At 56.5% G+C, this 13,047-nt stretch overlaps 1 protein-coding gene across 14 annotated transcripts; it reads right to left on the bottom strand.

Moving 5' to 3' along the window:
- On the bottom strand, nt 411-12,538 carry HYOU1 (hypoxia up-regulated 1). 14 transcript variants are annotated; one of them, XM_021062952.1, is made up of 26 exons: nt 12,429-12,534; nt 11,372-11,469; nt 11,073-11,166; nt 10,813-10,891; nt 10,506-10,660; nt 10,308-10,384; nt 9,826-10,007; nt 9,467-9,582; nt 7,968-8,160; nt 7,620-7,754; nt 7,287-7,369; nt 7,063-7,195; nt 6,713-6,900; nt 6,339-6,477; nt 5,288-5,348; nt 5,061-5,140; nt 4,472-4,657; nt 4,156-4,328; nt 3,989-4,076; nt 3,726-3,848; nt 3,421-3,554; nt 3,224-3,308; nt 2,398-2,638; nt 2,256-2,303; nt 1,983-2,033; nt 411-1,879 (listed from the first exon to the last, which is right to left on the bottom strand). In XM_021062952.1, the coding sequence occupies exons 2-26, from the start codon at nt 11,460-11,462 to the stop codon at nt 1,818-1,820; spliced, it is 2,997 nt and encodes a 998-aa protein (XP_020918611.1). In that variant the 5' UTR covers nt 11,463-11,469; nt 12,429-12,534; the 3' UTR covers nt 411-1,817. The 14 variants fall into 14 exon arrangements, 12 of the variants coding, with proteins under 12 accessions (XP_020918611.1, XP_005667476.2, XP_005667473.2 ...); XM_005667419.3 differs by having other exon boundaries at nt 12,291-12,475; XM_005667416.3 differs by having other exon boundaries at nt 1,983-2,039; nt 12,291-12,472.

Here is a 13,047-nt window from a genome sequence, read left to right on the forward strand (position 1 = left end):
TTTCATGAAGAAAAATTACACACATGAACTAAGTCCAAGATGTTAATGGTACTACAGGTAATTTTATTTTTCAAATTTTCCCTACTAAAATGCAGTGTTTATATTCAAGAGATACATTTTAAAAAACAATGGCACAGGAGTTCCCACCATGGTGCAGTGGAAAAGAATCCAACTAGTAACCATGAGGATGAGGGCTCGATCCCCGGCCTCGCTCAGCAGGTCAGGGATCCAGCGTTGCTGTGAGCTGTGTAGATCGAAGACACAGCTTGGACCTGGTGTTGCCATTACTGTGGTGTAGGCCGGCAGCTGTAGCTCCAATTTGACCCCTAGCCTGGGAACTTCCATATGCCATAGGTGAGACCTTAAAAAGCAAAAAAAAAAAAAAAAAAAAAATTCACAGCACAAAAAACTGTAGAAAAGAATATTTTATTGAAACAGTTTCTCAATTAACAATGGAACAAAGTACAATTTGACTCAAACCTGTCCAACCAGCCTTAACTGCAAGTGAAACAACTCAAAACATACAGGACGGGGTAAGACCCTTAGGTCTCATTTCTGCCAATGTGGCAAAAAAAAGGAAAAAAAGGACAAGACAAAACCAGGCTCCCTCTTGCCCTAGGAGCTGGGGTGGCAGCCCTGACTCCTGCTACAGATGGGATCCAGGAGAGGAAGCTGCCCAATATCTGCGTGGCAGGTAAAGGGCCCCCATCCCAGCAGGGCAGCACACAAAAGGCCAGCATGTACCCTCTTCATTCCGTTGCAAGGTCTGCCTCTAAGAGAGCGAGGTGGCTTTGTTACATTCACGCCATGGTGTCTTCTGCCCCCCAGGGCCTCAGGATAGGGGCTCACAGTAGAAAGCACATTTTGGTCAGCCCAGGGGGCCAAGGGTGAGGGAAAGGCTGTCTAGGGGTGCTGCACAGTTGGGGAGAGAAAAGGGGCAGGAAATCAAAGGGACACGGAGTACCAGGCTCCTGGGAAGATGCAGATTTTGAGCGCCTGCCGGACGCTGGCATCCTGTGCCAGCCACTCCACATGGCTTTCCTAGGCCCAAGAGTCCACAGGTGGGGGAGCCACAGGATTTTCACACATCTCACTTCCTGGAGAGGCAGCTGGATTTCCTTCTTCACTTTCTCCCTGCCAACTCTGGCCGCTGGGGGTGGTACGTGTGGGTGGTACGTGTGGGTGGGAGTCCATCTAGATAAGACTTCAGTCCAGATGAAGGGCTCTGAGCAAGAGGCAGAGGACTGCCCAACGTGCAGAAAGCCAAGGAGACTAGGGAGAGGAGGCATGGGGATGGGGGTCTTTAGGGAAAGATCTCAGACGAGGCAAGAGCACAGGCACTCAGAAACAAACCTGGTGACCAAGGCTCTGCAGACACTGGCCCGTGTGGCATCAGTCTCGAGGTGGGAGAGGGAGGGAGAAAGGAAGAGGACCAGAGAAGACCAGAGACCCTCTAATACCCCAGGACACCCTTTCCTCTACCAGGCCTAGCAGCCACGAATGGCCATTCTCTCGCCTACCCACAGGCAAAGAATTAAGACATACTAGTGATTTTTCCCAAATGAGGGCCTGGATGGGCAGGGAACCAGGGGGTGGGATTGGGAACAGAACAATTTCAGTTTTAACCACAGAACTACTCTGGAAGGAACTGGTGAGCTGGTCTTCCCGTCCCCTTCTCCACATCTCCGATCACAGGTGAGAAGAGGAACTCAGGCCTCTGAGGGCAGGACCGACCCCTCCCCCAGCCCTTGGTGTTTAATAAATAGAGGTGGTGGCAGGAGAAGGGGGCGGACGAGGGGGGAACTGGGAGGCGGGGGTTATAGTTCATCGTTCTTCAAAGTTCGCTTCTGTTCTGTCGGCTGCTCCTTCTGTTCCGATTCTGCGGGAGTCGGGGGAGAACAGAGAACGGATAGCAGGTGAAACTGGAGGTACTGGCCCCAGACCCTGTCAGGTTCTTGCCACACCCCCCACTCCGCCCTCACCTGCTCCAGGACCTCCTAACTCCAGAGGTTCAGAGCCTGCCGGTTCAGAACCTGCTTCTGGGAAGGAACGGGTTAGCATCTGCAGAGCGAGCAAGGGGCTAACGGAGGGGCTGGCAAACTTTCTCTAAAGAGCCAGATGGTAAATATTTTAGGATTTGTGAGCCCGAAAGCCCAATCAGAGCTTGAGGGCCGTCGGAGAGAGGCTGTGCCTGCCAGTTTGCCGACCCCTCGGCTAAGTGATACCCACATTCCCAATCAGTTTCCCCAACTCACGTGTCTCTTTCTCAGGCTCGGAAATGGGTTTTGCATCTTCAGTCTGGCCTGGAGGGAGAGCAGGAGGAAAATGTAGTTCTGGAAGGGAAAAGAAGGCTTCTTCCTGCCCCACAGCACCTGGATCCAAGCGCCCCGCCTTCACCTGGTGGAGGGATGACCTTGTCCCCCTGGTCACTGGCACTGGCGTTGAGGGGAGGCTCTGCCCGGGTGCCATTCTTGTCCTTGGGTCGGGGGCGGGGCTTGGCAAACTTGGCCTTATTGAGCAGATACTGCACCTCGCGGTCCAGAGCCATCATCTTGGCCTCGATGTCTTTGGAGAGCAACACGGGCTTCTCTGTGGCGGGGAGCTTGGCCTGCTCGGCCATGGTTGCATTCTTCCAGGCCTGTGGGCGAGGGCCAGGCCAGGCTCAGAGCCAGCCACAGAGACAGCAGACGCCTCTGTCCCAAATGAAAAACACCCTCAACCAACCTCAGGCTCTTCCCTCAGACCTCAAATCACTCTGCCACCCGTGGCCATCAGTCCCACAGGGGTAGACCGGCTCCTCAGAATGGAATTCAAGGCTCTCCACAGGGAGTCCCTGACCACGTTTTCTGGCTTATGTCCTGTTACTTCAGACTAACTTACACCTGAAACTCTTGATTATTTTCTTCTTGCCTCTCCACTTCTGAATTCTGGTTCAAAAAACGTCCCCACATTCGAAAGTTTCTGCTTCTTGAGACAAGTCATTCTCACCTCTCCAACCCCCGACCCACTTTGTGCGTCCAGCTCAAGTCCCCCAAAGCAGCTTCAATCTCATGGGGACGGGCCCTGTGGCTCTCGTCAATAACTCATGGCTGTGACCCTAGTTTGGGACTAACCAGATGTGGTCTCAAACGCAACTCTCTGGCCTCCCCCTCCATTTCTCGGCATCTCCCACACTGCCTAGGACGGCCCACCGCGCCGGGTTATGTATTGACGCAGGGATTACCCAGGTCTCATTGATGACTTTCTCTAACGTTGTCATCTCCACCTCAGTGAAGATCTGGTCCATTTCTGGAATAAGCCGGGCCCCCCTGTAGCCAAAGAGGAGACAATCAGCCAGGGGGGACAGGCACCTGGGAATGGAGAACGAGTCGGTGGGGTTGGCAGGACTGAATGAGCAAGAAAGAGAAAGGGGCCGCTCACTTGAGGAACATGCTGGAATGGTTGAGGAGACTGTCGAGGGCAGACAGCCGTTCAGGCCACTTCTTGCGCTCTTCCACCCGAAAGAACAACCCTTGGCACAGCTTCCTCAGCTCAGCTAGTTTCTCCTTCAACATCTGGCGGAGGTGGGCGGGGGTGGCAGGGGGTTGAGGGGATGACAGGGCAGTGCTGGAGCCAGTCCTGCACCCCTCTCTATGCCTCACATCGCAGCCCTCCTCCCTCTCTGACCCCGGGAGAGGGAGGGAAGGGCGCCATTTCTGCCTGCCATGTCCAGGGAGGCCCCTCACCGCTGTGGTGGCCCCAAAGCCCTCATCCTCCAGCCAGCTGGACGTGGCGCTGAGTTTCCCGGAGATGTCCTCACGCTGCTCCTCAGTGGACACTTCCTGGTACTCGGGCTGGTACAGCTTGTCCTGGGCAGGTGAACACAAGCACAAGCATGCAGCGGGCCCAGGAGGCAAGGCTCACAGAGCAGGAGCCCACTCCCCAGCCCCAGCCCCAGCCCCAGCCCCAGGCCCAGGCCCTGGGGCAGGTGTGCCCCCAGCTGACTGACCTGGGTCTCGAAGATGAATGCTTCTAAGCTGTTGGCCGCTTTCTCCCGTTCCTGCTTCTCTAGGTCCCGGAGCGTCAGGTCCTGGAGTCTGTGGACAAGGGGCAGTGGGCATGAGGGGCCCACTCCACGCCCTGCCCACCCTCCACACACTCGCAGCCTTCACTCACTTCTGGGCTGAGCGGGCCAGCTCGTCCTCGGGCAAGTCGGGCAGGTCCAGGACAACCAGCTCCACCCCGATCTCCTCCACCATTCTCTGCTTCCGGGCTGGCTTCTGCTTCTTTTCTTCCTCTGGGGCTGGAGGGACACTCTCAAACCCGGCCTCCCCCTTGTCACTTGGCTTCTAGGGGGGAAGAGACGAGGATGTGAGGGAAAGCACGGACCCTCCAACCCTCCACAGGCAGGGCTCTGGGGACAGGAAGCAAGGCAGGCCCTTGTCCCCTCAGCCTCTGGATCTGGGCTGGCCTTACTCTGCCTATAGCTCACCTGGGCCTCAGGCTTTTCCCCATCGTCTTTCTCTGTGGTCTTTTCTCCCTCAGGGGCTGCAGACCCCTTAGGCTCAGGGGGTGGGGGTGGGGAGGCATCCTCTGTCGGGCTGTCTGCTTCCTCCTTGAGCTCTGCCTGCTCTCCAGGCTCATCCTTGCTTCCCTCAGCAGGGCCTTCCTCCTCCTCCTGGGAAACAATCACAGACATACCTGCCGATAACAGTCACTCACGGGGCCTGTGGATCAGGACTGGCTCAGCAGTGCCAGGTTCCCCTGGCTCGGCTCTGAGAGGCTCACTGCCCGGAAGACAGCCTGGGAGAGACGGTGACTTGTACGGAAAGGGGAAGCAGGCTGGTCTGCAGCAGTGCAGTTAAGAAAGGAAAAACATTTGGACATGAGGGTGAAACTTGGAGCTTGAGCACAGGGACAGCTCAGAGTCCAGAGGAGGGCGGGGAGAGTTAACTGGGCTGCGGCTGAGAAGAGGGGGAGGTCTAGCACCTTCCAGGAAGCTGGGATGCCCACCCCACCCCCTGCGGCTGATGGCCCTGCACACCAGCCTCCGTGCTCCCCTGGCTCCATGCTGCCCTTACCTGGACACTGTCAGTACCGTTCTCTTTAGCGTCTGGTGTGGCGCCACCTCCAAACAGGCTAGAGATGGTGTTGCCAAGTTCTAGAAAGAAGAAAACCCAAACACTCAGAGGGGATGATGGCCGTGACTCCACCCCCAAGCCTAAGGGCAAGGCCTGCCCGCCTCCCTGAAATGCACACAAGGACACTCTCTCACACACACATGCACAAGTGTGCACGCTCATCTTACTGGTCAGAGTAGATTCCTCTTCTGGGCTGTCCTCCACCAGAGTCTCAAATACAGACTCCACCTAAAAACAGGGATCCAAGGTGAAGAAACATACATGCTAACCAAGCTTTCTCCACAGACATCCTGCCTCCTTCTGTGGGTACTTAGGTGGAGTCACCTCAACCTTTGTTGATTGTTGGCCCCTGGAGGAAGGAACTGTAGCTCCTCCTCCATCCCCCTCATACTTTTTCACCCAACAGAAGAATAGGCTCTTACCGCCCAGAGCATGATCTAAAAGATATTAACCCCCAAAGCAGTTCTTTAAAAATAGGGTCCTCATCCATTCCATAGAGCCTGAAACCTACAACATCCATGAGCATGTACAGGCTCTGAAAAGGCCCTCACCCGTTAGCTTTCTTTAGCTCAAGATTTTTTTTCTTTGCTTTTTAAGGCCACAGCTGCGGCATATGGAAGTTCCCAGGCTAGGCGTCGAATCAGAGCCGAAGCCAAGGCCTAGGCAACAGCCACACAGGATCTGAGCCACGTCTGCAACCTACACCATAGCTTACGGCAATGCCGGATCCTTAACCCACTGAGAGAGGCCAGGGATCAAACCTGTGTCCTCATGGATACCAGTTGGGTTTGTTACCACTGAACCACAATGGGAACTCCCTCTTTAGCCCAAGATTTAACCAACTCCAAAACCCATTTTGTTTACCATGTTCTTTTTTTTTTTTTTTTTTCTTTTTTTTCCTGTCTTTTTGCCTTTTCTAGGGCCGCTCCCATAGCATATGGAGGTTCCCAGGCTAGGGGTTGAATCGGAGCTGTAGCCACCGGCCTACGCCAGAGCCACAGCAACGCGGGATCCGAGCCGCGTCTGCAACCTACACCACAGCTCACGGCAACGCCGGATCGTTAACCCACTGAGCGAGGGCAGGGATCGAACCCGAAACCTCATGGTTCCTAGTCGGATTCGTTAACCACTGCGCCACAACGGGAACTCCTGTTTACCATGTTCTAATACCAGGAGGAACCACTGTGGAAAAGGCTGGTGGGCCCCTTCTGCTCTCACCCTGTCTAAGCTGAGCACGCCGCTCTCATCCAGGTTGAAGTGAGCCTTGATGCCCTTGGACTCGTAGTCGGGATACTTCCTGAAGCTCTCACCCACACCTTTGAGCTTCACCGTGGTCAGATTCTGGGAGCCAAATACCCTGGGTGGGGAGGAGAGAGCTGTTCAGGGAAGCCCCCCAGCACACCTCAGCTCCAGTCTACACAGCCTTCTGGCATGAGATGCTGGGGCCCTCCCCGAGGATACCCGAGAGGCAGAAGCACCTTCTGGAGGGGAAACTCAGTCTGATCCCCAACCCCACGGCCCACTTCCCCTAGGTCATCCTCAGACCCCAAATCTTCCCTCCCCGGAGCCCCCACCCTGCCCCACCCCCTCACCGAAGATCCTCAGGCCCCAGGAAGCCCAGGTCACCATAGTTGATGTGGAAGTTGAAGTCGTGGCTGTAGCGGTTAAAGGTGATGACTTTGCGTTGAGGGTAGGGCCCCATCCGGGAGAAGAGGATGCGCTTATTGTGCTTCAGGCTGTGAACCCCAGGCTCCTCCTCTACCTCCCTGGTGAACTCCACCTACACAGCAGGCGGGGGGAGGCATGTGGAGGAGCAGGGCAGGTTCTGGGGGGTGGGGGTGGGGGTGGGGGACAGGCAGAAAGGGACAGGCTAGAGCAGACAGAGAGATGGGCCTGGGAGAGGCAAAGGGAGCCCGTCGCCCCATCACACAGGTTTACTCACCAGGATGGGGTAGATCACAGCATCTCGGACGACAAATGGCTTCACCTTGAAGGCTTTGCTGAGCGCGGCCGCCTGGTACACGGCCCCCATGGCAGCGGCTTCATCAGCATTGATGTTCTTCCCGAGTTCCTCCCTGTCAACGTCCCAAGGATCAGCGTGTCCGTGCAGCTCCCAGCCTGGCCTCCCTCCCCTCAGCCCTCCAGCTGCCCGGCCCCCACACGCACTTGCCCACAGCCTTCAGCAGCACCTCCTGGACTTTAGGGACCCGAGTGGCCCCACCCACCAGGATCACTTGCTCAATCTCATCCTGCAGGAGAAGAAAAAATGGGAGATGGGTCAGCACAGAGTGAACTGGCACTCCTACTCCAAAGCTCACAGCAACACCGGATCCTTCACCCACTGAACGAAGCCAGGGATCGAACCTCTATCCTTGCGGATACTAGCTGGGTTCTTAACCTGCTGAGCCACAACAGGAACTTCCCCTCCTTTCTATCCCACCTGTTTCCCCTCCACCCCCCCCCCCGCCCCCTGCAAAGCCCATCTCGATGACTCCTCACCAGTTTCATCTCCGCACTCTGGAGGGCCTGCTGCACCGGTCCCGGCACCCGCTCAAATAAGTCTGCACACAAGTCCTCAAACTCCGCTCGAGTCACCTTCGCCTTGAAATCCACGTCATCCATCAGACCCTCAATCTGGGGGAGGACAAGGAGGGTTAGAGTTCTTGCCTGGGTCCTGCTCTCTGGGTGGCCAGGTCACACACCAAGGAATAGGATGTCGGGAGAATGGCAGGAAGCATGGGAAGAAGGGCCGGGCCAAACTGGACACAAGGAGTCTAGCTCAGGGTGGTGGGGTCCTCTACCCTCTGGGTGGGGAATGTTTGCCCTCACGCAGCCAAATGTGGGCACCTGTGCCATGTGGTCTGCGTTGGCGCTCAGGACAGTCTTGAGTCGATTGGCCTCACGCAGCAGCTTGGCCATGGCACGGGGATTCTCCCGCACATCCTTCGCTCTCTGGCCCTTGCGCTGCTCGTTGAAAAGCCTGGCCAGGTGCTCACGCAGCCGGAGCTCCATCTCCAGGCCCCCCAGGGTGCGGTCAAACCTGTGCAGGAAAAGGAACAGGAAAAGTGTAAAGGAGGAGTTGCCATAGTGGCGCAGTGGGTTAAGAATCTGACTTGCAGGGGCTTGGGTTGCTGTGGAGGCGAGGTTCCATCCCCAGCTGACACAGTGGGGTCAAAGAATCCAGGTTGCTGCAGCTGTGGCACAGGTCAGAGCTGCAGCTCAGGTTCAGTTCCTGCCCGGGGAACGTCCACATGCTGCAGGTGAAGCCATTCAAAAAAGAGAGAGAGAAGGGGGAGGAGAGGGGAACACAGGAGGCCCTCATCTACATCGGAACCTGGCTGACACCTCACAGAGACAATTCATCTTTTCATTCATTCAACTCTATCTATTAAGCATCTAATTGTATCTCTCTCGAGATGAAATTGTGAGGGAAAAAGAAGAACAGGGTCTCTGCTGTTTAGAGGTTTATAATTTAGCAATTAAATGATCATATAAATGTGAAAGTTCAGCCACGCTATGACTATAAAGAGCCTGATGATGCCATTAGGACATGTATGCAAGAAATGTCAGCCCTTTAGAGTTGTGAGGTAAAGTTCGGTGAAAAATCGACGCTTGAGCTGCAACCCGAAGGATAAGCTGAGGTTAGCTAAGTGAAGAGGACAGGAGGAGAAGTACGCGTAAGAACTGAGATGGGAGAAAGTGCGGTGTGTGCATTCCATGAAGGACAAGGATGGCTGGAGCTCAAAGAGCAAGAGGCTCAGGGTCAAGACAAGCAAGAGGAGTCAGGGTACACACAGGTGCTGCCTTGCAGGCCTCTGGGACGTCCCTGGTGGCTCAGCAGGTTAAGGATCCAGGGCTGTCACTGCTGTGGCTCCAGTTCAATCCCTGGCCCCAGAGCTCCTGCATGCCTTAAGTGCGGCCAAAATAAAACACCCTCTGGCTAAAATGCAGAGAAAGGACCGGAGAAAGACCACACAGGTGGAGAGATCTGCAGCTCTGCAGGTGAAAGACGATGGCAGCGTGGACTGCATGGAAGTGGTAAAGACGGACAGGATGGAATAGGTTCGCGAAATAAGCAAACGGGAAAGGTGGAGAACAAGAAAATGCATCTGACACTCCCCACATGGCCTGGAGCTTGGCAAGTCCCCTGCTTTCAATCTTTCCAAACTGATTTCGCCCAATCTCCACCTACCCCCTGCTCTTTGGGAGAGGAACCCCACAATGACTGCTACTTTAAACAGGAGAGCATTCCTGCAGGAGGCAGGAAAGTGAGGCTGCCCCTCCAAGGAGAAAGCGCTGACCCGAGGGTATATCAGCAGGCAGGCCTCCTCTGGGCACCTACTTACCCCACTCCCCGGATCTGCAGCTGTGGCTGCACCCCCGAGTCCTTTGTCTTCACTGTCTGGTAGGTCACGATGGTGCACACGGTGCTGCCCGCGCCCATATCGTAGAACATGATGTTCTGCAGAGACATTAAGGCCACTGTCACAGGAACCTTATCCAACTCCAGGATGCCTGCCTGCCTGCCTGCCAGCCACCCTTCAAGGGGCTACGCTGGCTCTCAAATGAAAGCCAAACAGCTCCAAAGGGGGCTGAGAGAGGGTCACTGCCCCATTTTGTCAAGGACTAGCCACGCAACTCAGCTGAGTGGCCTCTATCCTCAGACTCAGCCATCCTGCAAGTCTGGTCAAACTTCCCGGCTCACCTGGGCTGTGGTGTTGATATCTTTCCTGCGGAAGACACCGTAGCTGAGGGCGGTGGCTGTGTTGTCATTGATGAGCTGCAGCACCTTGAGGCCAGCCATGCGCGCAGCCTGCAGCACAGCTCGGCGCTCCGCCTGATTGAAGAAGGCTGGCACGGTGATCACTGCGTCCTTGATGGGCTGCTCTACAGGGGCCAACAGAACAGGGGGTCCCACCAGCTCATACCTTAGACAAGGGTTTCCCAGTCTCAGCACAACTGATGTTTAGGGCCAGATAATTCTTTATTTTGAAGGGCGGTCCTGGGCAGTCTAGGATGTTTGGCAGTGGCCCTGGCTTCTTACTAGATGCTAGCGGCAGTAGCTCCCCGGTTGTGACAACCAAAAAGCATCATCAGATATTGCCAAATGCTCCCCGGGAAGCAAAACTGCCTCCATTTGAGACTCTAAGGACCCCGGCTGCCAATGGCCCCACCCTGGCCACTCACCTGCAAAGTCTTCAGCCAGAGAACGCGAGTAATTGAGAAGCATGCTGAGGACCTCCTCAGGTGAGAACTGCAGCTGCCTGGAGGAGGGGGCGGTCAGCAGCAAGGAAAGCCAGGCGTCAAGGCAAGGACAACGGGGGCACACGCCAATGGGGATCCCGTCAGACCCACAGAGCCCACCTTCCCCAGCAGGACACTCACGGGCTGATTTGGAAGTACACAGTCTGCCTCTGTGGGTCGAAGCCTAGCTCGTGCTCTGGGAAACGGGCTCTGTAAAGAGCCACATGGGGGTTATTCTCCTGCTTCCCCAGGAGATGCTGGAAGTAACGCAGTGTAGCCTTTGGATTCTTGATGGCCTAAGAGGTAAAGGAGAAGCAGAGCATTAGGCTCCCAAGCCTAACATCACTGATCTCATACCCCAGAGACCGATCAGGGAACAGGCTCCGGGGTCAGTCATCCCCTCTCCTCTGGCCCTTGCTTCTGGCAAGGGGGTGGGCTGCTAGCTCACCATGCTTGCTGCACTGTCTCCAAAGAATCTTTCATTCTCTTTCAGGGTCACAGTCACTGGGGTTTTCCTCCGGGATTCCCTGAGGAAAAGAGACACTGAGATCAGATGCCCAACGGCAAGGTGTGTTCTCAAGAGCCTCCATACCCCACATACAATCAATCATGCAGACACCAAGGCCTGTTGAGGGCACCAGAAAGAATACATGGCAGCTTGGGGTCCAGACTCCCTCTTTCCCCACCCAACACTGGGGCTGCCCTCACTTGTTCAAGACAATCTCCATAGGCACTCCAGGTTTGACAATGGCCACCTTCATGGACTCGCTGCCCAGGTCCACGGACATCACTGCCAGTGTGTCTGAAGGGGAAACAGATTTGTCAATTAGCCCCCTTTCCCCATCTTCCTGAGGGCCTGCTCATTAAAGCACCTTCCATGGAGAAGGTAGGACAGAGAAAGACAAAGGTGTGGGTCCAGCAGCTCAAGACTGCAGAGGCTTCCCACCACACATCACTCATCCTTCACTCATTTATGTCTCTTTGGATGCCTCTGTTGGGGTACACACCACTCAGCGCCAGCAGGTCTGCCAAGAGCACAGCCATCAAGGCCCAACAGGCTAGCCTCCTCGGCCTCTGCCTCCTGACCATGGCTGCCATTGCGTCCCTGGGGGAGGAGAAAAACAACACCTGTAACTAACTGGATGCCCTGAGTAAGGAGGCAGAACCTCATCCAGAACAGAGAAGCTTTAAAATTCCTACCTCCTCCATCCTCACCCAGGGCAGGGCAGTCTACATCCCTTCCCCTCCTTCCTAGTGAGAAACAAGCACTCTCATCGTCCTCAGAAGTACCCACACAAAGGCCCAGGTGAAATGACATGAGTCCTGAGCTAAAGCCACTACATCCCTAAACAGGGAAGGTAACAGAGCAGGAGGAAGAAAACCAGGGCCTTCCGCCCACGGCAACCAGCGCATTCTAGCACTGTCCCTGATGTCAGACACCTGGGGGGCGGCCAGAGATCCCGGCCCAGGGCTCAACTACCTTCCCACACCTGGGGGCCCTCCGCTGGCGGGGAAAGCCAGGTCGGGCCTGGACAGGAACTGAGAGATGGTGACGTTGGGGGAGGAGGAGATGGAAGAAGGGCCTGTCTCATCAGCATCCCTTCGGGTTGTCCGGCCTGTCCCCCTTCTTCATCCCATCCCGGGCCCAGCTGCCTACACAGACGCTGAGTCTGGAACGGTAAGAGTCCGGGACGGACGGGTACCGAGTCCCCCGAGTTCACCTGCCGAAGGCGGTGGCTCTCACTCCCGGAAACCGTCCCTAGCCCACCCCTAAGGTGTGTGGGCGGCCCGAGGACCGAGCTGCGGGGCCAAGCTCACCGGCGTCCGCGCGGCCCTCACTCCCGCTACCGACCCGCCCCCGGAGCTAGCACGTTACCTCCCCTAGAAGGGGTGGTCGGTCCCCATCGCCATCCCCACCCCCTCTACCTTCTGCCTCCGCTCCTATGGCCCCAGCTCTGGGACAGACGCACTGGCGGACGGACCCACGAGGCTGGCAGAGCACCCCTCAAGCCCGCGCCCTTCACAACTCCCCTCGGTTTGCAAACTGTTACATTAGCCACCCACCTCTCGGCGGCGTCTCGCGCACCAGCCGGCCCGGGACGCGGCGTGCGCTCATTGGAGCCTCCGCCGCCCGGCCCTGCGCAGCACGCCCTGTCCTTCCCCCTGCCGCCCCGGCGCGCGCTCCCATTGGGCCACGTCCTAGGCCCGCCCCCTCCTCCGTCTCCAGCCCCTGCCGGGGAGGCAGCGAAGGGGCCAGTCAACCAGTTGGAAGAAAACCGCCGACGCCGGCTTCCGATTGGCCCACGTCATACGGCTCAGCGTCGGTCCTGGTGCGATCGCGGGACCTTTCCGGCTGCCTCGCTGGACGTCTGACTGCCCGGGTCGCGGGTAACCGGTACCTGGAGCAAGTGGGCGCAAAGATGGGCCCGCACTTGGCCCTCTCTTCCGGTCGGTTACCTGGGAACCCCGGCGGAGGAGCGGGAGTGACCCGCATCCCCTCCGCAGCCAAGCGGAAGAGGCGCTCTCTAGCTGGTCGGTATTGAACTGCCCTAGGCTTTGGCTGGAAATCAGAGAACCGCTGCGCTTCGGGCGTAGACCACCCCGACCTCCCTTCGTTTATTTTTTTAAAATGTGGTTTTTATTTTTCCATCATAGTTGATTTTCTTTTCGTTTTTTTGAGGAA

Source organism: Sus scrofa, chromosome 9 (assembly GCF_000003025.6).
Source record: "Sus scrofa isolate TJ Tabasco breed Duroc chromosome 9, Sscrofa11.1, whole genome shotgun sequence".
Taxonomy (NCBI): Eukaryota; Metazoa; Chordata; class Mammalia; order Artiodactyla; family Suidae; genus Sus; species Sus scrofa.

Bases quoted from the DNA above. Each gene is read 5' to 3' on its own strand.
- HYOU1 (XM_021062956.1), bottom strand. From the start codon at position 11,462: ATGGCAGCCATGGTCAGGAGGCAGAGGCCGAGGAGGCTAGCCTGTTGG. The intron at 5,141-5,287 runs GTAAGATGAGCG...TCTTCTTTCTAG, and splicing joins AGAGGAATCTACTCTGACCA to AACTTGGCAACACCATCTCT. The intron at 4,329-4,471 runs GTGAGCTATAGG...CTTCCCCCCTAG, and splicing joins GGGAAAAGCCTGAGGCCCAG to AAGCCAAGTGACAAGGGGGA.